Source organism: Lynx rufus, unplaced genomic scaffold (genome assembly GCF_022079265.1).
Source record: "Lynx rufus isolate CCGP_SWC_20201006 ecotype Redwood Valley unplaced genomic scaffold, mLynRuf1.p SCAF_8, whole genome shotgun sequence".
Classification (NCBI taxonomy): domain Eukaryota; kingdom Metazoa; phylum Chordata; class Mammalia; order Carnivora; family Felidae; genus Lynx; species Lynx rufus.
In genome coordinates this window covers 5,595,885-5,623,528 of record NW_025814896.1, presented here as the reverse complement: position 1 = coordinate 5,623,528, position 27,644 = coordinate 5,595,885, and the positions used below count along the sequence as shown (strand labels likewise).

Here is a 27,644-nt window from a genome sequence, read left to right as displayed (position 1 = left end):
TTGAGGTTTTATCCTCCAATTCAAGATTTGGGCCTTTTATGAAACACCTGCAGTGTTTTTGTGTTTAAATATCGAGTCCAAAAAAATAGGCAAAGAATTCTGGGCACTAACCTCACACTTGGGAAAAACCGAGACCGTCCATCGTCATGAACTTGTTTCAAAGAACGTGCTGCAAAGTTCGAACTTGTCGGAGAACTGACTGCTACGAACGCGAACTGGGAAGCTCTGTCACTTGTCCATCATTTGGAGGATCATTTCACAGCTCAGGTCTTCGTCCAGGCCCTTGTTTCCGACCGCGATGCCTCCATAACAGACTGGAACCGTCTCTCCTGGGTACTGCTTCACGCTCACAGCAGAGACCTCCTTAGTGGCGTCTTTTGGGGCTGGGGCGGGGGGGGGGAAGGCAGAGTTTTGGCAAACTTAAAATAAAGTCCAAAAAATCAGTGCATTTACATTTTGGAAAGAGTCCTTTGATTTGTAACATAGCAGCAAACATTTTAGAAAATGATTCTTTCCATTTATAAGACAGTACAAGTAATCTGATGGGACCTATGGGCGTGAAGTCAGGGGTTTCTGAACCTCAGCCCTCTATGCTTTTAGGGCTGGACCAATTCTCCACTGGGGGCCTGTCCTGTGCGTTGTGGTGTTTGGGGGCACACCTGGCCTCTACCCTCTGGAGGCCAGGAGAACGCTCCTCCTCACTTGGGACAACCGGACACGTTTCCGGGCATGGCCATACGTCTGCTGGGAAGCAGAAGGGCCCCCCGCTGACAGCCACTGCTGTAGGTTGAGGGCAGATCCTACGGACCCAGAGGGTGGCTGAGCCCCTCACCTGTCTCGCCTCAGTGCCCGTGGAACGACACCACCGAAAGGAAGACAGCCAGCAGCTCTCAGGGCCCTTGTCCTTACCGCCAGGGAACTCGGGCAGAGTCGGCTGGGTGCACCCTGTGAGCCGCGCCCAGATCCACAACCAGCCCGCCCACCCTCCTGCGGCTTATAGCCAGCCCAACCCTGGGCGCTTAAAAATAGAAGATCGCTGTAAATCCGAGTATTTTCATCCCTCTCCCTATTTCCCAAATTACTTCCCAAGAACACCCACGGAGCGGCAAAGAGCCCACGCCTACCGAAGCTTTACCTCCTGTCGGTTCAAGGTCATTTGAAGATGTGTTTGCTTGTGGTTTTTTTTGGGGGGGGGGAGTGTGGGGAGAGCACAAAGACCGAGTTCTTACGAAGACGGAGTTCTTACAAACGCAAAGGAACTGCCACTTGCAAAGACCTACCCTGAACAGCCAGGTGGCCTACAGCTGACCCGCCGGCCCAGCGGAGTAGACGCCAGACCATTATCTGGATAATACAGGTGCGAAACCTTTGACGTGCAAACAAAGTCGTAGTTTTTGCTAACATTAAGCTGGGTTACTCGTTTCAATTCACGCTTTGCTTGGGGTCCAACAGCTGACCATCCACAATTTGAGGGGCGCCTGGGGGGCTCCGTCGGTTAAGCCTCCGACTTTGGCTCAGGTCCTGATCTCACAGCTCGTGAGTTCGAGCCCCGCGTCGGGCTCTGTGCTGACGGCTCGGAGCCTGGAACCTGCTTCGGATTCTGGGTCTCCCTCTGTCTCTGTCCCTCCCCCTGCTCGTGCCCTCTCTCTCTCTCTCTCAAAAATAAACATTAAAAAAAAGTACGAGAAATGTTTTCATACGCGCCGCGTGTTAAAGTAAACCCGGGAGGGCCTTCCTGTTTCCGTCCTTCTGGAAGGTGAGCGCGCCGGGCAGGCAGCATTCCCAGGTGCCCCTGGTGCCCAGGTGACCTGCTCCAAGTGGTGCTCCTGTTCAAACACCAGCCCGAGCCCCAGCGGGAGGGGGCAGAGATGTGGACCTGCTTTTCACCCCTGTGACTTCACTCTTCATTTATTTCCCGGCCAGTGTCCAGGAGGCTCAGGGTCAGTGCTGGCAGGGGCAGTCACCCAACCACGGGGGCCTGTGGCCAGCACGGAGGCTGTGACGCTCTAACTCTGCCCCACTGCGAACAGGTCACGGACCACGGGTGACATTTTCAAAAACCTTTAGTCCGTCCCCAATCATTTGATCTTCTACGGAAGGCTTATTCGGATGAAATTTGGTCAAAGGTTTTTTTTTTTTTTTTTAATTTTTTTTTTTCAACGTTTATTTATTTTTGGGACAGAGAGAGACAGAGCATGAACGGGGGAGGGGCAGAGAGAGAGAGGGAGACACGGAATCGGAAACAGGCTCCAGGCTCTGAGCCATCAGCCCAGAGCCTGACGCGGGGCTGGAACTCACGGACCGCGAGATCGTGACCTGGCTGAAGTCGGACGCTTAACCGACTGCGCCATCCCGGCACCCCAAAATATCCTTTTTAAGTGAGCCCAGTGTGGGACTTGAACTCATGACCCTGAGATCAAGAGTTGCATGCTCTCCCGGGGCGCCTGGGTGGTTCAGTCCGTTAAGCATCTGACTCTTGATCTCGGCTCAGGTCCTGACCTCACGGTTTGCGGGTTCAAGCGAGTTGGGTTCCATACAGGCAGTACAGAGCCTGCTTGGGATTCTCTCTCTCCCTCTCTCTCTGCCCTTCCCCTGTGCATGCGCGCTCTCTGTCTCTCTTTCTCACACGCAATACATAGACTTTAACAAAAATATTTCAACGTTCTTGTTCTCACTTTCATTACTCTTATCGCTGTTGCTGTTTTCTTTTCTTTTTTTTTTTTTTCAACGTTTATTTATTTTTGGGACAGAGAGAGACAGAGCATGAACAGGGGAGGGGCAGAGAGAGAGGGAGACACAGAATCGGAAACAGGCTCCAGGCTCCGAGCCATCAGCCCAGAGCCTGACGCGGGGCTCGAACTCACGGACCGCGAGATCGTGACCTGGCTGAAGTCGGACGCTTAACCGACTGCGCCACCCAGGCGCCCCTTAAATTTTTTTTTCAACGTTTATTTATTTTTGAGACAGAGAGAGACAGAGCATGAACGGGGGAGGGGCAGAGAGAGAGGGAGACACAGAATCGGAAGCAGGCTCCAGGCTCCGAGCCGTCAGCCCAGAGCCCGACGCGGGGCTCGAACTCACGGACCGCGAGATCGTGACCTGGCCGAAGTCGGACGCCCAACCGACTGAGCCACCCAGGCGCCCCTGGTCAAAGGTTTTTTTAAGGACTTGGTTTACTAGATAACGAAAAGAAAATACTGCATTTAGGTATGAGGCGGGAGCCGGTGGGTGCCTAACTAACCGGGAAGTCATACACGTGTCTGGACGCTTTAGGGTCCGGCCCAGCGGGAGCAAAAGGGTCCCAGCAGCCTGGCCTCTGCATCTCTATACGGTGGTTGGAAGATCTGAGCTGGGTTTCACCTACTTGTCTTGTCCCGTAAAGGGCTGTGCTCATTTTTCGATCGTAAGTGGGAATGGATGAACCCCGCTCACGCCAGGCCTGGTGTGGACCCGAGGGCCAGGCCCGCCTTGGAGGGGAGCTCAGTGCGGGTGGGAGCGGGCACTGAAGAAGCAGGTAACTGTGACGCTGAGCACCAGGTGGGGGTGTGCAAAGCAGAGGCCCGGGCCCGGGGCGTACGTGAGGCGGGGCGACCTGGTCAAGGGTCAGGGCTGAGATCTTGGGGGTCCGTGGACGAGTTACCAGGAATGCCGGGCAAAGGAGAGGGTGAGTCTGGCCTGGCTGGGGTGGGGGGGGGCGGGGAGCGGCTGGCCACACCCAAGGCCCCGTCTTCAGAGTGCTGGTGCACAGAGAAGGGGTTCAGGTGGTGGGCAGCGAGGATGGGGGACAGGTGCTGAGACGGGGTCCCAGACCTGGGGAGACAGGTGGACCCGGTCCACGGCAGCAGGGGAGGCAGCTGCCTGGGTGCCCTGGCTTCCAACACTAGCGTGGATCAGGCCTGCAGGAGAGAACGAGGCTGAGGGTGGGGGCGGGGGCAGCGGCGGGGTGTCAAGACTTCAGTTTTAGACGAACTGGGTTTGAGACAGCAGGGGGGAGACGCTCACGAGGCAGCGGGACATTCGCTCCCCAGCCTCCGGGGGCTGCGTGGGGGCTGCGGTCCCAGACCACCAGTGACCTGCCACGGGAGAGGGTGAGAGTCACGTATGCAGGTGTGGACGTGGTACCGAGGCGGACTGAAGGCGAGAAAAACCGTGGGGAGGAGAAGAGGAGAAGGTGAGGTGGCTGGAGGAGCCAGAGAAAATTCCAGAAGGATGGATGCCTGTTGAGCAAGCAAGAGGGGAGAGGGTCAAGAGGGGGACCAGTCGGTGGCCCTATGGCTGCAGCAGGGAGAGGCCAGCGGGACGTGGTCACAGGGAGCCCCTGGTGACCCCAGTGGTGTGCTGGGGCCGGAGCCAGATGGAGGGACCCGGGAGGGGCGGGGGCGAGTCCGTGGTGAACGTGATGGGAGTTCTGTGGACCAGGAGGGGTGGGCGTCGTGCGGGGGTTCGTTTCTCCTTAGGCCTCTCGCGTGTGTCCCAGGCTGGCAGGCAGGCAGGAGGAGCTTCTCCAGCAGGAGAGGGAGGGGAAGTGTGGAGTCGGGAGCGGGGACAGGGTCACCGTGGGGCCTCACACCTGGGACAGGAGGGGCGGTGGCGCTCCTCGGGGAAACCACGGAAGGTGGTATTTATGACACCATCAGTTTTATATCCATGCTGTGACCGTCACTTCTCTTCTGGGTCACCCCCCAAGCACCGCGGGCTGACCTGCCCCTGCTGCTGGAGAAGCCGGGAGCTGGTGGAGGAGGGCTGGAGCTCCGGCCCCCGGTAGGAAGACTCAGGAACACTGAGGAAGGCCTGAGCAGGTTGTAGAGCCCAGGTCAGAAGAACTCCAGCCCGGCTGTCCACGTTCCAAGCACGATGCGTAACTGTTTAGTACAAGTATATCTCAAACAGCGCATGGGATATACTCACCCTAAACGCGTATTCACTGTTTACCCGGAATTCAAATTCTGCCGGGCCATTCCCTTATCGTACCAGGTGACTCTGAGGTAGGGAAAGGGCTGACTGCCGTCTGCGGGAACATTCGCTGCTCGAGGGTTGGGGCTGGGATCAAAATGTAGGGGATTTTAGAATAAGGAGGCCACGCAAACATGTTCTGTTTGTTTTTGCGGGAAGGTCGTGTGGTCTCAGTCTGGGATCTCTCCAGTTCTAGGATCCTCATGAAGGGAACAGAGGACGTAAACGGAACGCCTGCACGGAGCACTAGGTCTGTCCCCTCGTGGAGCAGAACATCTTAGAGGGCACGCTGGACTCAGGCCCATTTTGCTCTAACCTGGGAACCCACGTCGGCTCCCGGAGGCCAGACGATAAAGACTGTGATGCCCAGAGCGACCCTCCAAAAAGATACGTCCACATCCTAACCCCTGAAAGCTGTGAATGTAACCTTATGCCTCTGAAGATACGATGAAGTTAAGGGTCTCAAGAACAGATCATTCTAGCTTTCAGACAGGCTCTACATCCGGTGACAAGTGTCCTTAGAAAGACAACGAGAGACAGAAGAGGGAGGAAAGCCGTGCAAAGACACAGGCAGAGACTGGAGGGATGTGGCCATGGGCCGAGAGACCCCGGGAGCCACCAGAAGCTGGGAGAGGCAGGAGGGCATCGCTCCAGAACCTTCAGGAGGAAGACAACCTTTTCCGACACCTTGAGTTGGGACTTCCGGGCCCCAGAGCTAGGAGACAGTGAGCCTGTGATGCTCTGAGACACTCAGCGTGTGGCCATTTGCTGTAGCAGCCCCAGGACACGCACACGGCGCCCCAGAAGTTCTGCCAGGCAGAGGTGACAGGCCACCGGCTTCCAGAAGAGGGCGGCCTTCAGCCTCGCTAGACTGTCTGCCAGGAACCCCGGTGACAAGAGCCGTGGACGCCTCCTGGGGCTCTCTGCACCTGCGCGAGTAATCGCTTCCACTTTGCCAATGACCCAGAGGGGGCAAACTGAAGTTCAACACCTGCCCGAGGTGGCAGGGAGCGGCAACAGGGCTGGGCCCAGGACCTTTCGGGGACAGCATTTAGGGCTTCTGGGTGAATCCCCTGCACGGGACCACTCAGCACCCGGGAAGCGATAACAAGATCACTCTCAAATTAAAACCCAGTTTGTTTAAAATGAGTTACCGTCTTCCTTTCCTGCCTCTTTCAGGACGGCCAGCTTTCTCCTCTTCACTCTTCTCACTTTGCCCGAGGCGGCCGGCTTTCCCTGGCCCGCGTCACACTTCGCGGAATGTCTCTGCATATTATTCTGTCGGCGAGACGACACAGAGCACATGGGAGTCAGCATCACCGGCGGAAATGTCATTTCAAATTCCGCAGTTAGAGACCCGGGTACGGGAAAATGGGGCAACATGTACCTGGTAGAGTCTTGCACAATAAAAGGTGGCTTTTAGGGGCCCCCGGGGGGCTCAGTCAGTTGAGCGTCCGACTTGGTCTCAGGTCAGGATCTCGCAGTTCCTGAGTTCGAGCCCCGTGTCGGGCTCTGTGCTGACAGCTCAGAGCCTGAAGCTTGTTTCAGATTCTGTGTCTCCCTCTCTCTCTGACCCTCCCCCGTTCACGCTCTGTCTCTCTCTCAAAAATAAATAAGCATTAAAAAAAACTTTTTTAATAAAATAAAAGGGGACCCCTCTGTTGTGTTTAGGTCCAGCCAATTTTTTTTTTATCATAGAGGTCAATGAGAAGACAAAATCTGTTCTTCTAGAATGTGTCCCCTGTCCAAAGTGAGGTTTGATGTTGAGCCAGAAATTCAATAGATTGTCAATTTTAAGAAAATATGTAACATAGCATGTATATTTTACTGGCCTGCCAGCTCCTCTCCTGATCTAACATGCGTGGGGTTATTTTTTTAATGTTTGTTTATTTTGAAAGAGGAGGGAGTGCCCAAGCAGGGGAGGAGCAGAGAGGGAGAGAGAGAGAGAATCCCAATGTGTGCTCTGAGCACACAGCCTGACTTGGGGTTCGATCTCACAAACTGCGAGATCACGACCTGAGCCGAAATCGAGAATCGAACACTTAACCGACGGAGTCACATGGTCACTTGCCCCCACAAGGGGCAACTGAATGTATACACAACACTCAGAATTAAAAGGGAAGTCAGACATTTCTCGATCAAGACTATTCACCAATGTATTCTTACGTGCGAACACTTAGGATGGTTTAAATTAAGCTAGAAATTTTTTCATCGTTTGGAAAGTTCATATGCTAAAGTAAGATACTGCTGACGTGCCATTCAACTTGGTGATTATATAAAACCTTCCCCCTAATTTCCACTGCAGCTTAAGTGGGTGCTCCACTGGACCGTCCTGGTTTATGGGCAGAAGGGGAAGGATTCACGTGTAAGGAGAAGGGGGATGTTACAGGTCATTTAAACTGGTTCCATTCCGGGTGGGAAAACAATGACCCAAGGGTTCAATCCAGCTGGCCAACTGGATTTTGTAAAGCAAGTTTTCTGGAAGACTGCCGTGTCTATTCATTTATGAATTGTCCGTCTATAGCTGTTTTGGGGGCTCCAACAGACTTGAACAGTTGGGCCAGAAAATGGTCTGCGAAGCTGAAAATATTACTACCGGCCCCATACAGAAGAACGCTGTCCAGTCCCTGGGTTTATATGATGACTGTGCACAAACTAAGCCTTCGGGGGCCACAGATTCGAGACTATGACGACAACAATGGCCCCTTCCCCAGCCAAGCACACACATACACATGCACACACACACCACCTCCCCCCAAATTCATGAGGCTCCTGGCTAACGACTCCGGGCGTCGGTTTTGGATTAATAAGCAAAAACACGTCTAGCCTTTAAACAGTAAATGGGCTAAGATTTTAAGTAAACCAATATGACGTTTAGATTAGTTGCGACTCCGAGGGCAGAGCGATAGGACAGACATGTGTCAGAGGAATGTTTCTCAAGAGAGGAGGGAGCGAACATTTGGAATCCAGGGCACGGGTTCTTTACTGGGGAGGCAGGGGGCCTTGCCCTGTGACATTTAGGCACGGAGATACACTTGCCTGTTGCGTGTTAAAGAATGGAAGTTTGCGAGTGATTTACTTTCTAGAAATTAAACTGGATTCAAATATCCCGAGAGGCGCTTATTTATTTTTAAAGACTTCATATTTTAAAGTAGATTTAGGTTCATGGCGCGTCTGGGAGGGAGGTCAGAGATTTCCCTTATACCCCTGCCCCCACCGGCACAGCCTCCCCCCCCCCCATTATCAGCACCCCCACCAGAACCGGGGGTACATTTGTTACAACCTGATGAACTTCCTTGGACACGTCATAATCGCCCAAAGTCCACAGTTTACACGAGGGTTCCTTCTTGGTGTTGTTCATTCTGTGCATGTGGACAAACGTATAATGGCAAGCATCTACTGTTCTAGTATCACACAGGTTGGTTTCACTGCCTTAAAAAACCCTCCGTGCTCCATCTGTTCATCCCTGCTCCCCCACCCCTGGAAACCACGATCTTTTTACCGTCTCCACAGTTCTGCTTTTTCCAGAACGTCGCATCATTGGAATCATAGCGCATACCCTTTCCAGATTGGCTTCGTTCACTTAGTAATACGCGCTTAAGGTTCCTCCCTGTCTTCATGGCTGCATGGCTTGATGGCTCGTTTCTTCTCAGCCCTGGATAACACTCCATCGTCTGGATGGACCACAGTTCACTTATCCATCACCTACTGGAAGGTGTCTTGGCTGCTTCCGACTTTTGCCAGTTAGGAATAAAGCTGCTACGAACACCCACGTGTGGGTTTCTGTGTGGATTTACGTTTTCTACTCCTTCGGGTGAACAGGAGTGTGAGTGCTGGACCGTATGGTAAGACTACGTTTAGTTTTGTAAGAAACCATCAAACTCTTCCCAAGAGGCCGTGCCACGTCGCATTCCCACCAGCAACGAATGAGACCTTGTGCTGTTCACATCCTCGCCGACATCTGGGGTCGTCAGGGTTCCTGATTTGGGCCATTTTGATAGGTACGTGGTGGGGCCTCGTCCTAACTACATTTCCCTGATGACGTACGACACGGAGCATCTTTTCACGGGTTTATCTGCCACCGGTGCGTCTTCTCGGGTGAGGGGTCTGTATGTAACAACGTCCTCGGCCCATTTGTTAACGGGGGTGTCTGTTTCCTTAGGATTTTAAGTTTTAAGAGCTCTTTGTGTATTCTGGACGACAGTCCTTCATCAGAGGTGACTTTGGCATATATTTTCTCCCTGTCTGTGGCATGTCTTCTCCAATCAGAAATTGTTCAGTTTATTTTATTTTTAATTTTTTTAACTTTTTTTATTACTGAGAGACAGAGAGAGACAGAGCATGAGTGCAGCAGAGAGAGGAAGAGACACAGAATCCGAAGCAGGGTCCAGGTTCCGAGCTGTCAGCACAGAGCCCGACGCGGGGCTCAAACTCACAAACCGCGAGATCATGACTTGAGCTGAAGCCAAGAGTCGGATGCTTAACTGACTGAGCCGCCCTGGCGCCCTGGTCTGTGACCATTTTGAATTAATATTTGAGAAAGGCATAAGGTCTTGGTCTAGGTTTTGTTTTTTTTTTTTTTTTTTCCACGTGGATTCAAGTTCCTCTAGTACGTTGGCTGAAAAGGTGGTATTTTGTCCATTGCATCACCTTTGCTCCTTGGTCAGAGATCGGCAGACTGTGTTCACAGGGTCTGTCTGGGCTCTCTGCTCCACCCATGTGTCTGGTCTTTCACTAACACACCCTGCTGTGATTACTCTAGCTTTATTATTATTTTTTTAAATTTTTTTAACGTTTGTTCATCTTTGAGAGATAGAGAGAGACAGAGCATGAGCGGGCAAGGGGCAGAGAGAGGGAGACACAGAATGCAAAGCAGGCTCCAGGCTCGGAGCTGTCACCACAGAGCCCGACACGGGGCTCAAACTCACGGACCATGAGATCGTGACCTGAGCCGAAGTCGGACGCTCAACCGACTGAGCCACCCAGGGGCCCCAATGGCCTCACCTATCTCAAATCCCACCAGCAACGGAGGAGGGCTCCAATTCTTACAATATTTCAAGCTTTTTTGGTTATTATTATATTTGTTACGGTGATCAGTGATCAGCTATCACAATTTGCCGAAAGCTCTGGTGGTTAGCATTTGTCAGCCGTGAAGTATTTTTAAATTACGATATATGCTTTTTTTAAGGCATGTTGTTATTGGACACTTAATGGACTACGGCACAGCATCATCGTAGCTTTCGTATGCTCCGGGAAACCAAACCATTCTTTTGACTCACTTTATTGTGACGTTTGCTTTACCGCAATATCTCAATATCTCAATCTGCAATATCTCCGAGGGATGTCTGTATTCTAGATCCAAGTCCCCATGCGCCCTCTTGAATGCAAGAAAAACTTTCGAGACTTCTGACTGTTTGCTCGGAGGAATTCTATGAGGCTGACTCAACCCCTTCTCTGTTTTCTTATTCTTCCCACCAAAAGGTAGAATCTTTCCAATGTTGACTCTTGACAACGCTAAGTCTGTATGAATGCTGTTTTCGGACTATTGTCACAACTTGTATTTGAAATTTTGAACTAAGAGTATTAACACTCTGGAATTACCCCACTACACTACCCAGAAAAAGACAAAGAGAAAAGGTATAAAGCTTTCCCCACAAAAATAGTCAACTACAGATAATTCAGAACTTTCATGAAGCGAGCCTGGAGCATATACGCTGTCTAGAAATCTGGCTCATCATCTGTGGTATTTTTTTCAATGTCCACGAATTCTGTGACACTCTTTCTTTCAAAGGGAACTTCATCCCCCACCTCTTGGGTGTGGGCTGGACCTAGTGATTTGCTTCTTTTTTAAAGTTTTTAATGTTTATTACCTTATTTTGAGAGAAAGAGAGAGATCGAGAGCGTGCACAAGCTGGGGAGGGGCAGAAAGAGAGAGACAGAGAAAATCCCAACCAGACTCCACACCATCAGTGCAGAGCCCGCTGCGGGGCTCGAACTCCCGAACTGCGAACCACGAGATCGTGACCTGAGCCCGTCGGTCGCTTAACCGACTGAGACACCAGGGCACCCCTAGTGATTCATCTCTAATGAACAGAGGTAATGGGTCACTTTAAAAAGTAGGTGACAAAAGTCACAGTGGCCTCCCCCTTGCTCCCTCTCGCTTACTCTGGGTCATGAGACCCCTTGAGCAGCCCAATGGAATGGTCCACGTGGTGAGGAACTGAAGACCCTTGCCAACAGCCATGGGAGGGCGCCATCTTGGGTGTGGACATCCTGATGACATCCTGACCGTAACCTCCTGAGAGACGATGAAGCAGACCCACCCAGCCGAGCCCCTCCCAATTCCTGACCCACTGAAAGTGCGAGGAAATAAATGTTGTTTTAAGCCACTAAGTTTCGAAACGATTTGTCATATGGCAACAGATCACTCACACAGCACCTAAAGAGAATAACGTCGAAGAGTAAACACATTTCTTAGCAGAGTACCAACAATACTATTTGAAGAACATCTCTAAGACATTTCGAAAATTGCATCCTCTCTGGGAAACAGCCTAAATCTAATTCACAGGAACAATGTTAAAATGTTACATTTAGGAGCAGTGGTTCTTGCCGACTCCAGGGAGTATGAGAATTCTCTAAAACCATTTGCAAGGTTTTGTTTGTAGAGCCGTCTTTTTTCATGGACAGGGGAGACCACACTTTCATACGATTTGCAAGAGCTTTGTGACTCCAAACAAACGAATAACCACTTCCCCAAGGCCAGGCAGATGCCGTCTTAAGCCCTGGCAAGTTTCTATAATTGGGTTTAAACTCCCTGAGTGTGTCAGAGCCTGTGAAACAGAGGAATCTTTGCAAGAAGTAAGGTTTACTGTGAGTTAAGTGAGCTTACCCAGCGGGAGAAGCTTTTGCTACACTTGGGGCATTGGTAAACAGTCGGGATGAAGTCTGCATCATGGTATTTCCTGAGGTGCACGTTTAGAAGTTGCTTCTGTCGGAAACATTTATTGCACGAGACGCAGGTAAATGGTTTCTCTCCGGTGTGGGTACGTATGTGAACGGTCATATGGCGTTCCTAGGAGAGGAGGGGAGGGAAATGAGAGGTTTAATATTTACAGGGATTTTGTTTTCAGTCCTTGACGTTATTTCTTATACACCTTTTTCCCTCCCTAAGGATGAATGCGCGATTACGAAAAATGATGGCACACACAATGTCAATGCGGTTAGTGATGCGGGCAGCACGGTCTGGCTATCTAGGAAACAAACTTGTCCGCCATCAGGCCACTGATGAGGGCCTCGCGGGTCCCACAGCCCCTCAGGGAATGTGGTAGAACGTTCCTTCGGGAGGGAAACGATAATCATTCGTCCCTCCAAGAGGCCTCATGGACTAGCAGCCCTTCTTCTAGAACTATCTGCAATGACCCGAGTTTACAAAGGGCGGAAGGAACCTGCAAACTTAAAATCTAACATCAGAGTTTCAATTCCATGGCTATTTGGCATTGGAAGTACCTTACGCCTCTTAACTTCCTGATAAATATTAGGACAAACCTCAATATCCATTTAAAAGCATAAAGCTGATAATAACTGTTCTTAGCAAAGAAATAATTAGGAATTTTAACTAAGATTGACCCAAGTAAATAACCTGGAGAAGCCGGGGCACCTGGATGGCTCAGTCGGTTAAGCATCTGACTCTTGGTTTCCGCTCAGGTCATGATGACACCGTTCGTGAGTTCAAGCCCCGTGTCAGGCTCCGCACTTAGTGTGGAGCCTGCTTGGGATTCTCTCTCTCCCTCTCTCTGCCACTCCCCCGTTCTCTCCCTTTCTCTCTCTCTCAAATAAATAAATAAGCTTTAAAAAATTTTGGAGAAGCATGACAAAAATATATATAAAGTCAAGCGAAAGTACCCATTTTATTTGTTTTATTTAAAATGCTATGACCGGGGCGCCTGGGTGGCTCAGTCGGTTGGGCGACCGACTTCTGCTCAGGTCATGATCTCACAGTCCGTGAGTTCGAGCCCTGCGTCGGGCTCTGTGCTGACAGCTCAGAGCCTGGAGCCCGTTTCAGATTCTCTGTCTCCCTCTCTCTCTGCCCCTCCTCTGTTCATGCTCTGTCTCTCTCTGTCTCAAAAATAACTAAATGTTAAAAATTAAAAAAAAAAATTAAAAAAAAATGCTATGACCATGCAGAGGAAACACACACCCACTTCTGTGTTACCGTTCATAACCAAACTATATTCCTACAACGTTTTCTCTTGGGGGTGCTCTCTTCCCACACGTCTTGCCTCCACCCCCCTTCCAGGACAGCGTGGCCTTGGTGGGACCTTGACTTTCAAAGTGGGACTGAGCGATGCTGTCCTGGGAGGGAGGGTGAGAGGAAAGACATGTGGGGAAGAGGGTCCTTTTAGTACTCCATTACATGAAAATTCATTGATCTTATACTTTGAGTGAATCTTCTATCTATGCATGATTTTCTAAAATAACAGACTGATCATTTGGAAAAGTATCAGTTTACCGAGTTATGGAGGGCTTCTACACGTTGTCACACTTCACTCCACTACATAAAAAAATGCTTTCTTAAAATCACTCCCATCTCATTAGAGAAGTCTTCAAGTGTCAGAAAGCTTGTCAAGCTCATGGTGGTGGATGTACAGATTTCTAATTGTAATTTCCTCCTGACAGATGAGATTGTATCTCTGGCAACCACATTTTCTTTGAAGTGACGGACTCACTTCATTTACTTTTTTTTTTTAAACGTTTATTTATTTTTCACAGAGAGAGAGAGAGAGAGAGAGAGAGAGAGAGACAGAGCATGAGCGGGGGAGGGGCAGAGAGAGAGGGAGACACAGAATCCGAAGCAGGCTCCAGGCTCCGAGCTGTCAGCACAGAGCCCGACGCGGGGCTCGAACTCACAGACTGTGAGATCATGACCTGAGCCGCAGTCGGACGCTCAACCGACTGAGCCACCCAGGCGCCCCTCACTTCATTTACTTTCAAGAAAAAGGCACTGCATGTTGCCAAATGTCCAATGACTGAAGCAGCAGAGTTTGCCTATCCCTTGTTCTCCCAAGTGAAAACAGCAGTTCACGAAAAAAGTGGCTAGTTGGGCTGGCAACTCACACAATGCCACAGGTGATTCCCTGCAGACAGGTGCTGTGCTTTGGAAGACAGCACAGGGGCTCTGTTATTCAAAGATGAGTAACTAGGGGCACCTGGGTGGCTCAGTCAGTTAAGCGTCCAACTTTGGCTCAGGTCATGATCTCAGGTTCATGAGTTCGAGCCCCGTGTTGGGCTCTGTGCTGACAGCTGGGAGCCTGGAGCCTGCTTTGGATTCTGTGTCTCCCTCTCTCTCTGCCCCCACCCACTCACACTCTCTCTCTCTCCCTCAAAAATAAATAAACATCAAAAAAAGAAAAAAAAAGATGAGTATCCTGGGTCAAGACTGAATGAAGTTGAGAACTGTTACTCTCTATCAAGGACATTCTTAAGTAGAACCACCCTTCACTTTTGCGGCTGTGCATGAAGGTGAAGAACACAGCAGACGCCAGACCAGCCTGGGGTGACTGCTCTGCTTGTTCTCAGTCACCTCTGCTGCTGTGGCGCCTTCACGGCCGATGTCAACACGGTGAAAAGGGCAAATAATGTATCGGCATGAATCAGTCATCTAATGACAAGAACTTTGATCTTACGGCCCCGACTGGCTGCAGGGACCTCCAGGGGTCTGTAAACCACACTTTGACGAAGTGCTGCTTTCAAGTATTGGCTCACGGCTGCTTTCGGGTTATTCTGAACCGTCTCTCTCACCAAAGCATGATCTTTTTTTTTTTTTTCACGATTTTCAAAGCGATGGGGAACCCCAACCCTCCCTCCCTCCGTACACCACTGCCTCCCACCGCCTCCCCAAACTGGCTGAAACCGAGTACCTGCTTGCAGGCATAAGAGCAGTATTCACACTTGAACCTTTTCTCATTTTTATGGGTTTTCTGGTGCTGAACGAGGGCGTAGCGTTCGTGGAAGACGGCGGTACAGTAACGGCACTTCATTTCTGTGGCTTTGTAAGTATGCAGGTTGAGCAAATGGACACCTAGAATAGTTACAGAACGTTATACGGCAGAACGGTGTTCGGTCAGCTACTCTCCCCTCCCCTCTGAGGCAGGGCTTCTAGACCTCAGTGCTATGGAGCTGGTTTCTTCTTGGTGGGGTGGGCGGGAGGGGGGGGCGGGCGTGTCCTGGGCACTGAGAATATTTAGATTCCAGTTAAGTTTCCTTTCCTCCCAGCTGTGACAACCAAAATGCCTCCAGATACTGCCAAGTGTCTCTCGGGGAACGAAGTCATTCCCTGCTGGGTCCTGTGCAGCACTGCCCAGAAGGAACCACAGGCTGCCAAGCCCAGGAATGACTCTTTTGACGTGGATTTCAATGTCACTTAAGGCACGGCACGTCCCACCTATTGTGTTCATTTAACAAAGCGCCTTGAGAACCTTATCAGCGAGGCGTGGGCAGGTTTTTAGGAGAACCTTGCGGTGGTTTTACATAACAAAGACACAACCTCTGGATTTTAACTGAAAAAAAAAAAAAAAAGTCCAAGTGTTGTGTTAAGAGTCAATGCCGTGTTTTTTCCTCTGTCCTAACGCCTGCAGGACTCGCGGTAAGGTCTGATTGGACACGCTCTGGAATAATTTCTGCTGAATGGAGTCTGAAGCACGGTGGTTTGTGATCCTTTGTGTAAGAGGCCAAGCAAAAAGGGACAGCTGGCGGGGGCGCACCCTAGTCGTGCTGTCTCAGGCATGTAAGAGTCTGATTTCTCCCACAGCGGCAGGAAGGGAGACTTCACTCGCTCACAAAGCATCTTACAGGGGTACATGGGGAGGGCCACCTGCTGAAAGGAGATGTAACCTACATCACTCTGTCGAGCTGTCAGACACTTGTTTCCTTTCTCGGCAACAGGCTTGTGACCCCTGTGCCCTACAAAGTCCCACTGGGCTGTGTTTTGTGGCACGCCGGTAACTCCAGTAACGCTGACAGAATGTTCTAGATTTTTAAAAGTTAAAGCTTCTTGGGGCACCTGGGTGGCTCAGTCGGTTGAGCGTCCGACTTCAGCTCAGGTCATGATCTCGCGGTTCGTGGGTTCGAGCGCCGAGTCAGCTCTGTGCTGACAGCTAGCTCAGAGCCTGGAGCCTGCTTCGGATTCTGTCTCTCTCCCTCTCTCTGTCCCCCCCGTGCTTTCTCTATCTCAAAAATTAATAAAATGTAAAAAAAAAAAAACTTCAAAAAAAATAGTTAAAGCTTCATTAAACACCCTCACCCTTTCAGAAATGTTTTCCAAACAGTGCACCTCGTCTCCAGGGTTTTCTCCGGGCAAACCGGCGACTTGTACGTCTGCTAACGTGTTTTGAGCATCACAGCGTTACGTACTTTGGAAAAAGAAGTACACGGAAAATGGGAAGCCCAGGGACCCCGAGACAAAGCAGGGATGCTCATTCGCTGACGGCTGTGCCCACCACAACCCCACTGCTGAATATGCCTGGTTTTCCCTGCGGGCAGGGTAAAACCCCAAGTCCTAACCCTGGCATTCGGAGTCGCTCACGGCGGGTTCTGTGGTGTTTTGTGCCACGAAGGGGACGTAACCATGTCACAATAAAGGATTTCAGGCCCTGGCTGGCCTCCTTTGCTGAAGGGAGTTCCTTAAGGGGAGGACTGGTTTTGGTCCTCACTTTTGCCACTTCGGCCGCCAGAACTTTTGAGGCTTACAGCAAGAGCCTAAGAAAAGTCTGCGGAGCGTCACTGGTGGGGACATTAACAGAGTCAGAACCTATAACGAGGCCACCTGCGGGCTCCCTGCACCTCCGGACTCGGGGGACTTGGGGACAGATCACTCTATGTCTCTAAGCTCCTTCATCATCTGCTTCATCTGTAGAAGCAGGCCTAGGGTGGGATGAAACGAGACCTGTGCAAATGCTGTAGGAGCTGAAATACCTGTGACTGTCATCAGGTGTACCTGCAACGGAACGGGCCCTCGGCCAGCGCTCCGAGCCGAGCCGTGAAACCGCACCGCTTCAGTCTCGCCACTAGATGGCGCCACAGGACCGCTGGGGGAAAAAACCTCCCTCTTCCGGAGTAGGTCCTGCAGCCCAGCTGCCTCCCCGTAACCAGGCCCAGGGCTCCAGGGTCCAGGATGCGCCTCCGAGGAGCCCGCAAATACCGTAAAGGAAGCTCATTAAGCCAGACACTCACGCAGGTCGCTCTTCCTTGCGATGATGGTGGCACAGTGCGGACACTGGTACTTGGGGACATTCTTGCTGTGCTTCTGCAGAACGTGTATTTTCATGGTGCCGCTCTGCGTGAAGCGTGTGTGGCACACGTGGCATTCGTAGGGCTTCTCACCTGTGACACGGATGACAAAAGTGACCCTCTGCACGGCGGCTTCGCCCAGCAAGCCCTGAACCTCCCCCAAAGGTCTTGGGAGCCGAAAGCTTTTCTGCTGTCCCCAGGGCTCCTTTCTCCACCCTTCCCTCAACCGTTTAGCCCCACAGTTTGTGCCGGGTTGCTGAATCAAGCCCAGACAGACAGCGTTGGGTCGAGTAGGGCTGTGTGGACAGTGGCCCAGACGGGCGGCTCTCCTAACATCTGGCGGCTGACTCGTCACTTAGCTGTCCGGTTCCTGCCGTGGCATCAAGAACCGAGATGTCCACAGAAACATATTCTTCGTACCAAAAAGACAAACAAGCAAACAAACAAACCCACAAAGCGAGTACTAGAAATACCACACGATCCACGAATGCCACTTCTGGGGATTTATGCGAAGAAAACGAAAACAGTAATTCGCAAAGACGTGTGCCCCCGTACGTTTACTGCAGCATTATTTACAAACACCGAGACACGGAAGCAGCCCCAGGGTCCGACAGATGGATGGCTACAGAAGATGTGGTAAATACACAACGGAATATCGTTCAGCCACAAAACAAGAATGAAATCTTGCCATTTCCAGCAACATAGACGGACTTAGGGGGCGTCGGCCTCCGTGAAAGAGGCAGATGGACCAAGACAAATACCTATGTTGTCACTTATATGTGGGATCTTTGGAACAAAACAGACAGAAACAGACTCATAAATACAGAGAACTGGTAGTTTCCGCAGGACGGGGCGGGGGGGGGGGGCAGCCGAGGGACGGGCCAACAGGTGAAGGGCATTACGAGGCACGAAACCGGCACACTTTACGTTTTGCCTTAAAACTGAAGGGTCCCCGGGGCGCCTCGGGTGGCTCAGACGGTTAAGCGTCCGACTTCGGCTCAGGTCACGATACCGCGGTCCGCGTGTTCGAGCCCCACGTCGGGCTCGGTGCTGACAGCTCAGAGTCTGGAGCCTGCTTCGGATTCTGGGTCTCCCTCTCTCTCGCTCTCTCTCTCTGCCCCTCCCCTGCTTACTCTCTCACTCTCCATCTCTCTCTCAAAATAAAATAATAAACTTTAAAAAAAAACCCTGAAGGGTCAGTTAAGCATGTGACTTTGAGCTCCCCGACAGACCTCGCCAGCAGGCACCGGACGGCGTCCTACTTAGCCCCGCGGGGTCCCAGCACGGTACTCACGTGGCCTCCCTCCGCGCCAAAAAGGCGCAGACGTGCGGGTCCAGATCCCCGTGTGGGAAAAGCACAAAGAAATTCACTCTGCCGCCCGAGCTCTAACTGGGCGGCGGGGAGACAGGGCACCGGCCGAGCCCCTGGGCCGCCCGCAGGGCCCGTCCTCACCTGAGTGTGTCCTCATGTGTCGCTTCAGCTTGTAGGTGTCTTTGCTGGCGTAGCTGCACAGGCTGCACTGGAAGGGACGCTCCCCCGTGTGCGAGCGGGTGTGTCGCTTTAGCTTGCTCGCCTGGCGAACAGAGGAAAGGCCGCTGGTGCCCCCGAAACCTCAGGGCGGTGGCTCAGTCGGCAAAGCGTTCGACTGCCGCTCAGCCCGCGATCTCGCGGGTTCGTGGGTTCGAGCCCCGCGTCGGGCTCTGTGCGGACGGCTCGGAGCCTGGAGCCCACTTCGGGTTCTGTGTCTCCCCCTCTCTCGGCCCCTCCCCCGCTCGCACTCTCTCTCTCTCTCTCTCAACAATAAACATTAAAAGGAACAAAAAGAAATTAATAAAAAGCGGTGAGTCTTCAACTAATCAGAGTTATAAAAGATGCAGAAATCGGCCCGAGTTTAACCTCAGAGCGTATTTCACACACTGAAAAACATGAACCGGTCGTTATTTTTATTTTCTGTCGTGGACGAAGTTTCTCGTGTGTGTGTGTGTGTGTGTGTGTGTGATCCTTTGTGGATAACGAGCAGTCATTTCGAGAGACTCTCAGGTCCAACTTCACTTTTACAAAGGGAAAACTGAACCCTAGCTGCTCAAAGCCATACATGATTTTATTTGCATTTCCAAGGCAACGTGCATTCAATAGCTGTAAAGTTTAGATCCGGCTGCGGTGCACAGAGGGCAGAAAACATCTGTCTGCGTAAATAAAGCAGGAAGCTTGAGGCATCAGGTCTTTGATGGGACGTTTCCCTATGGGCCCTTCAAGTTCACAGTTCTGTGGACCCCCATGGCACGTGGACCAAGGGAGGGCTTGCTTTCTATCAAGGGCAGGTTCTGTGTGTTAGTGATTTGTTTATAAGATGAAACTTTAAAGTAAAAGGAAACAAATTCTAATTTGATTAACTACATATCCCAGGCAATTAGTTAAAAGGCAAACCACACACTCCCTCCCATCTGATAATTTTTGGCCTGACTGAGCGCCTTCTAGAACTGCTCTTTTTCTGCGTGTGCTGACGGCAGGCCCGTATCTGCCTTTAGCGGACACGGCCCCATCAGCCACGCTCAGGCGACAGAGGTCAGAAAGCCCGCATCAACCCTGAGCACCATCCCAGGAAGGCTGCACTTGGGTCTGGCTCCCCAGTATGGGATAAGCATACAGAAGCCTGGAGAACATTCAAGAACAACAGAAGACTTAGGACGGAAAACAAGGCCCAAACCGAAAAATGCAGCTTGGATTTTTAGAAGAAAAGTGGACGTCTTTGGGTATATTAGAAGGCAAAGCGAGATGTTTTAGCAACAACAGCACAAAAAGTTTGGGGAGCGGTGAGAGGGAGCGAAGGCGGCTGTGACAGATGTCCCCCGTGGCTGCAAAGGGAGGAGGGGACAAGGCGCGTGGACAAGGTGTCAGGAGCGCTGTGATCTGCCTACGGCTCCGGTACCTTCCTGGTGGCCCAAGCGTCAAGGGATGGTGAGGGGGGCCTAGGCGGCTCCCCGCTCAGAACCGAGCAGCAGGGAAAGGCTTGGAAACTGTACAAAAGGGGTGATGGCAGCGGCTGGGGGTCCCTCTGTCGAGGCCGACCAGCCCTCGAGCTGCACGCGGACTGCCCACCCCCGAGAAGGGCCTCTGCCAACACACAAGCTTGCTCGGAGAGCCAGGAGGACACCAACGACGGGGCCACTCCGGGCCTCGGGTCCTCAGGAGGCTTTGAGTTCTGAAACCTCCTCTCGGGGTTTCCACACGCAGCCACCACCTTTAACTCCGATGGCAAATCATTTTTAAAAATAGTAACAGTGGGGGGAAAAGAATTCCTGGAACCAAATCCTGACCCCGTGCGCGAACTTTCCTAGTTGATGAAACGCGGTTGCACCATGACTGTATTTAAACTTGAGGCCTTCCCTTTAACTCTGTTCCTTTCGCGCGTGTGATCCCTTCCCAACTGGGCTCAGACTCAGGACAGAGGGCCGAGTCCTTAAAGGGTGACCGCAGAGACCTGACGTTGGAAGGGAAGTGTCACATTCTTCTGTCGTTTCATTTAGGGTGCGGCTAGGCCTGCCAGAAAGTATAAATACAAGAGAATTCAAAGGAACACGACACATAATTGGAAATCTGAGAAAGGTGGTCTGTCTGTAATTAAGACAGGAAACGGGCCGTGTCTGAATGCTCACACAAGTCGCTTTATATCTGACCAGGGGCCCCGGAGGTAAGGTCCAAAGTTGCAGCAAAAACCCACACTGAATCTGTGTTCTATGTTAGAGCAAATACATTTTGATTTTGTAGAACTGACTACACTCCACAGAACACCACACGGAACTTAACACGCTTGAGAATTATTTCCCAAGTAGAAGTGATTGTATTTGTAATTCGTACACCTTTCATGTTGCTTTCACGAGTTGGTAATCAAAAAAAAAAAAAATCCAATTTTCTATTTTAAACGTATAAAATAAAAACGAGTATCATTTCCCACATAGATTTCCTACCAATAACATCTTTAGCGAAGCCTATTTTGTAAGAGATTCTGTTAGTGTGACTTAACTTTTGCGTCAAGTTTTTAAATTTCTTGTCTAATGTTTATTTTTGAGAGAGAGACAGAGTGTGAGCAGGGGAGGGGCAGAGAGAGAAAGGGAGACAGAGGATTTGAAGCAGGCTCCAAACTCTGTCAGCAGAGAGCCCGACGTGGGGCTTGAACTCACAAACCATGAGATCATGAGCTGAGCTGAAGTCGGACACTTAACCAACTGAGCCACTCAGGCGCCCCGTGTCAAGTGAGAAAGAATGCCACAAAGCTCTACGGACAAGGACGGACTTACTTCCACACTGGCATACTTGCAGATGGAACATTTAAAGGGTTTCTCGTGAGTGTGTTTATAACGTCTGTGTCGGACAAGTTCTCCACTGGTGACAAATGCCATGACACAGTCACCACACTTGTAGGGCCTGGTTCCTGTAAAATCACATAGTTCAGCCTTTTCAGATAAGACTTCACCACAAATATTCCTAGGGATTTATAATCTATCAATTAGACTCCGTTTCAAAATGCTCTAACAGTGAAGAAGAGGTCCTGTAAACCCTAACTACCCCCAGACACGTGTGAGAAGAAAATCTTTGTAACATTCGATGTTTTTAAGCACAATCGAAGAAGACAAAACCAAAGGGGTCGAAACAAGCATGTTACTCTCAAGTGCAGATAGGTGGATTCGCATTCGTACGTAAACCTTAACACGCATCCTTCATGGGAAATAATTCTTCTCCCCTGGTTTACCTGTGTGAGTGTTGATATGATTCCGCAGAAGAGTGACCGTGCGGAAAGCTTTCAGGCACAGGTGGCACATGTGGGGCTTTTCGGTGCTGTGAGTTTTCATATGACGATTAAAACTCGAAATTCTAGAAGAGGTGAACACGCAGCTATCACAGCAGAAGGGTCGTTTTGCTTCTGCAGGAAGAAGATACAGAGTTTGTGTATTTGTAAAAATCTTTCGTTTAGATGTTGAAATTCCACTGAAACACATCAAAGTCACTTGGTACATCCTTTTTTTGTTTTTTTTTTTTTACGCGTAATATGGTAACCCAACAGGAGACGTTCCATGCAAACGGTGACCGGAAGAGCTGAGGCAACTCTAGCAATAGACAAAACAGACTTAAGGCAAATAATGTTCCAAGAGACAATTAAGGACGTTATATAACGATAACAGACTCGATCTATCACAAAGGTAGAACAATTATAAACATACACGTGCCCAACAACAGAGTCCCAAAATACTTGAAGCAAAAATTGACAGAAGTGAAGGTGGAGAGAGGCGCTTGGAGATTTCAACACCCTACTTTCTACAAATGGAGAGGACAACTAGACGGAGGATCAGCAAGGAAACAGAAGACCCCCCGCCATCAACCAAACAGACGTAACAGACATCTACAGAACACCACTCAACACCAGCACAGTGGACATTATTCTCCTCACGTGCAAACAGAAACTTCCTCAGGAAAAGCCACGTGTCAGGCCACAAAACAAGTGTCAATAAATTTAAAAATATAGAAACCATATGCTCTCTGACCACGATGGCACTAAAGTGGCAATCGGTAACAGAAGGAAGTTTGGAAAATTCACACATATGTGGAAATTAAGCAACACGCTCACAGGTGACCGATGGGTCAAAGAAGACATCACAAAGACACTGCGAAATGCTCTGAGCTGAATGGAAGTGACACACAGCACACCAAAGCTTATAGCATGTAGCGAAAGCAGTGCTCGGAGGAAAAGTTTTAGGCGTAGACACCTACGTTAAAAAAGAAAAAGCATTTCGGGTCAATAACCTAACTTTACATCCCGAGGAACTAGAAAAATAAGAGAAATCTAAACCAAAAGCTAGCAGAAGGAAGGAAATCATGAAGACTGGAGTGGAGATAAATGAGATCGAAGACAGAAAAACAACAGAACTGATGAAAGCAAAAATAGGTTCTTTGAAAAGATCACCACTGACAAACCTTTACCCGGACTTGCAACTGAGAAACAAACGAGACAAGTCAAATGAGCAAAAGCAGGAAGGGAAAGTGGGGACATTGCTACCAACTGCACAGAGGAACAGAGGTTATAAGAGAATACTGCGAGCCACTGTCTGCCAGCAAACCAGATAACCCAGAGAAAATGGAAAATTCTTAGAAACACACAAACCACCATAACCGGCTCCAGAAGAAACAGAAAATCAGAATAGCGCTATAGCAAACAAAGAGATTGAGTCATTCATCAAAAAAACTACCCACAAAGAAATCCCTAGGACCAGAGGGATTTACTGGAGAATTCTACCAGCTGCTTAAAGAATTAACATCAATCCAGGTCGCCTGGGTGGCTCAGTCGCTTAAGCGTCCGACTTCGGCTCGGGTCACAATCTCTCGGTTTGTGAGTTCGAGCCCCGCGTCGGGCTCTGTGCCGACGGCTCGGAGCCCGGAGCCTGCTTCCGATTCTGTGTCTCCGTCTCTCTCTGCCCCTCCCCCACTCGTGCTCTGTCTCTCTCCATCAAAAATAAATAAATAAAACGTAAAAAAAAAAAAGGGAATTAACATCAATCCTTTTCAAAGTTCAAGCACAAAAAAGTAGGACCCTTCCATGAGGCCAGCATTACTCAGACACCAAAGACACCAATCTTCAAATCTTCAGTAGAATTCCAATAAACCAAACCCAGTAGTAGCTCATTAAAAGGATTGTGCACCAGGACCAAGTGGAATTTATCCCAGGAATGGAAGGGTGGTGGGACGTATGGAAACAAATCACTGCAACACGCCATATTCACAAAAGGAAGGGGAAGGAAAACGCGGTCATCTCAACAGCTTCAGAAAAAAGCACTTTACGAATTCCAACAACACCCAATAAACTTGGAATAGAAGGTTCATGGGTTGACCTGCGTTCCCCAAAAAGATACACTGAAATCCTAACGGCAGATGTCTGTAACTGTGACCTTACCTGCAAATAGGACCTTTGTAGATGTCATCAACTTTAGATGATCATGCCAGATAAGGGTGGGTCCTAATCCAGTATGATTGGTACCCGTGTGAGAACAGAAGAAACAGAGAGAGAGAGAGACACACACAGGGAAGGAGAGTTTTACGTGACAACATGGGCAGACACCAGTGATATATCTATAAGCTAAAAAATGTCGTGATTGTGACAACGGCCAGATGCTCAGAAAAAGGCACAGAACATGTTCTTTCCTAGAACCTTCCAACATCATGATCTCGATCTCAGGTTTCCAGCCTTTGGGACCACGAGAGAATCCATTTTTGTCGTTTACAGCACCCAGCTTGCGGTATTTTGTTACGGCAGGCACCGGGAAACGAATACAGGCACCAATTAAAAAATAAAAAATTTCAACAGACATTCCTCCAAAGAAGATCTACGAGTGGCCAATAAGCACATCAAAATATATGCGACATCATCAGGCGCCAGGAAAACGCAAATCAAAACCACAATGAGATAACTCTTTACATCCACTAGGATGGCTATTGTGGTTTCAAGACGGGAAGTTAAGTGTCAGCAAGGACGTGGAGACACTGGAACCCTCTGACACTGCTGGTGGGATTGTAAATCGGGGCAGCTGCAACCGTGAGTTGCAACCGGAAGAACAGAGAGAAAGCATTCCAACAAAAGCCTGTGCGCGAATGTTCACGGCGGCACTCTGGCGATGGGTGGACGGAGGGGAACAAAATAGGCTGTACCCACGACGCAGTACGACTCAGGAATGAAGGAACAAAGCCCTGATAAATGCTACAACGTGGGCGAAGCTTGCAAACATTAGGCCAAGGGAAGACACCCAGACACAAAAGGCCACGTGTTTTAGGTGCACGAGTCCATGTAAGGGAAATGTCCAGAACGTCCCAATGCCACGTGGGAATACTTTGGGGGATGAAAACAGCCTGGAATTAGTGGTGAGGGTTGCACAAAATTGTGAACATATTAAAAATAAAGCGAGCTAGGAATTGGGAATTTGGGGGTACAATCTCCTGCTTTAAATACAGGAGAAACGCTATATACGGGGACACACATCATAGCAAAGGTTGCAAACTCAACGCCCTGCTGAGGCCAGAGGCGATAAACCCAAATGAATGCTTCTACCCACAGGTTAAGATCAGGTTAAGTGACTTTCGAAACTGAGTCACCTCCCCACCCCGGCCACCTGCGGCTGAGAGGAAACAGCCGAGCGTTGCCAGATTTGACTTTGCAGAAATGAGCTAGAAACTGAGATTTGGGGGACGAACTCTCTTGATTTAAGTAAGCGAGACCCTGGTATTTTCTAAAAAGCTCAACAATTTTTGAGGGTCAATTTGTTTCGTGGGCAGCCGCCAGGCAACCTCGGTTTTAACGTGACTCTAAGAGCTTCAAGGTCCTTCTTAACCTGGCCTCATCACCCTCTTTGAGCACCCACCACGGGGCTCTCCGGGAGCTGTCCACTCTACGAAGGCACGTACTTCTGGAGCTACCCCCACGGGCCGTCTCCTGCCGCCTGGAATGGTGCTCCCGTCTTAATGGTTTCTGAGTCCTCTCCCTGAGCCTCACCTAACATCAGATGCTCTGCTGCCTGGCGCTCTGGTGCCTTGTCACCCCTTCTCCCGGCCCTGAGGCCCTCGCCCTCACCTCCATCAGCCCTGCATTCCCCTGCCCCCGTCTTCCCGTTTCCACCCGCCAGCTGCAAACTAGGGGCAGATCAGGGCCCACCTTCTCTGTTCTCACGCAGCACTTGTCAGAACGGTTTTTACAATGCCTTTAGAACATTTCTGTCTGAGACACAAAGCTCTTTGGGGTTCGATTCCCCATACAGACCATTAGCTTAAATTTTCTGCCGTTTCCTGACATTTCGGAAGCCAACCGAAAGGCGACCCCATAAAATTTCAACCCCCATCCCGTTCCCCTGAAGGAAAAGCGCAGCCCCCCTGGGACGCAGGGTCTCTTACGCTAAACGAACCGGCCTACCCTTTGCCTTTTTCTGATTGTTTGTAGAGTTGGCTTTTTCAACACGGCCTTGACCGGAGGCAGGTCTGTCTTCCTGTTCTCCCACGTTTAAGTTTGAAATTGTCAGAACAATTTCGTCACTTCCTTCGTCTCCAGGCTTGGCTTCCACGAGAAAGAACTGCTCCTGGGTCTGGGCGCGGAACCCTCCTTCAGCAGACGGCTGGTCCTCCCCCTGACCTTTCTCAAGCTGATAAACAAAAATGAGTATTCACACAAATACTATACTCTCGATGACAATCGATAAAACTCTTTGCCGTGATGAAACCGCAGAATACGTAAAGAAGAACAAAAAACTAAAGAAGCACAGATTATTCAGTGCAACCAAAATGCTTAAGCCGTAACTACTAAGCATCAGGGGTCTTGGTAATAAAATGTCACACAATTTTAAAACAAAACAAAACAAAACACACACACAGCACCCTGTAGTATTCTAATCTAATTATTTAAGCTCTTAGAAAAGAACATGAAGGGGGCACCTGGGTGGCTCAGTCGATTGAGCGACCGACCCAACTTCGGCTCAGGTCACGATCTCACAGTTCGTGGGTTCGAGCCCCGCATCGGGTTCTGTGCTGACAGCTCGGGGGCCTGAAGCCTGCTTCGGATTCTGTGTCTCCCTCTCTCTCTGCCCCTCCCCACATTCTCTCTCTCGCTCTCAAAAATAAACATTAAAGCAAAAAAAGAAAAAGAAAGAAAAGAAGTCTCCCAAGATCTTCCCAGGGCATTATTTTTACCGTGCTTAATTTTAAAGTGCAATTTTTAAACTGCTTGTCCATACCTAATACCGCACCAAGAGCCACTTTTTAAAAAACAACCACAAAAAACGAAAAGCCGCTGGGAGTTTTTCCTCTATGTACAGGGTCTGTTTGTTAAAACCGGCCGTACCTTGACCCACCCGGTGCTTTCGGCCAAGCTCACCACAAACTTGGTGTCTTCGCTGGCCACGGCCACACTGCCCTCCAGAACGTGAAGCTGCATCACCTCCAGCTCTTGCAAAGTGTACGCGTCTTCCTGGATGCTAATGGCCACGCACTGCTGGGACCCCTCGTCCAGCCACAGCAGAGACTGCTCCCCGCCGCTGGCCTGCCAGACCGCCCCCTGCACCCCTTCCCGGCCCTGCAGTGTCAGCCAGCCGACGTCCTGTAGCTGCACGTCTTCGGAGGAAAAGTGCACCGTCTGCAGGGTCACGATGTGCTTCTCGCTCTCGTCCGCGGTGAGCACCAGCCCCCGCTCCCCCTCCAGCATCTTGGCCTCGAGGAGCCCATAGGTGCCCTGGGCCTCCACATTTCCGGGGCCCAGGTGTTCCCTCCCTCTGCACGCTCCCTCTTCCTGCACCACTTCCAGGGCTTTTGGTGGCATCAACTCCCATGCTTTGATTTTGGTAAACTGCTCAGAAGGGACGGAGAGCTCAGTCCCTGCCAT

The 27,644-nt window shown here is 50.3% G+C and overlaps 1 protein-coding gene across 2 annotated transcripts; it reads right to left on the bottom strand.

Moving 5' to 3' along the window:
• Nucleotides 1-228: 228 nt before the first annotated feature.
• Nucleotides 229-27,644, bottom strand: CTCFL (CCCTC-binding factor like). Of its 2 annotated transcripts, none has more exons than XM_047068987.1 (11): nt 27,108-27,644; nt 26,187-26,412; nt 25,642-25,719; nt 21,990-22,160; nt 21,538-21,671; nt 18,692-18,812; nt 17,182-17,331; nt 14,871-15,031; nt 11,843-12,025; nt 6,108-6,231; nt 229-383 (listed from the first exon to the last, which is right to left on the bottom strand). In XM_047068987.1, exons 1-11 carry the CDS (start codon nt 27,642-27,644, stop codon nt 229-231), a joined length of 2,040 nt encoding a protein of 679 aa, XP_046924943.1. The 2 variants fall into 2 exon arrangements, with proteins under 2 accessions (XP_046924943.1, XP_046924944.1); XM_047068988.1 differs by lacking the exon at nt 25,642-25,719 and adding an exon at nt 2,385-2,432 and having other exon boundaries at nt 229-329; nt 26,187-26,397.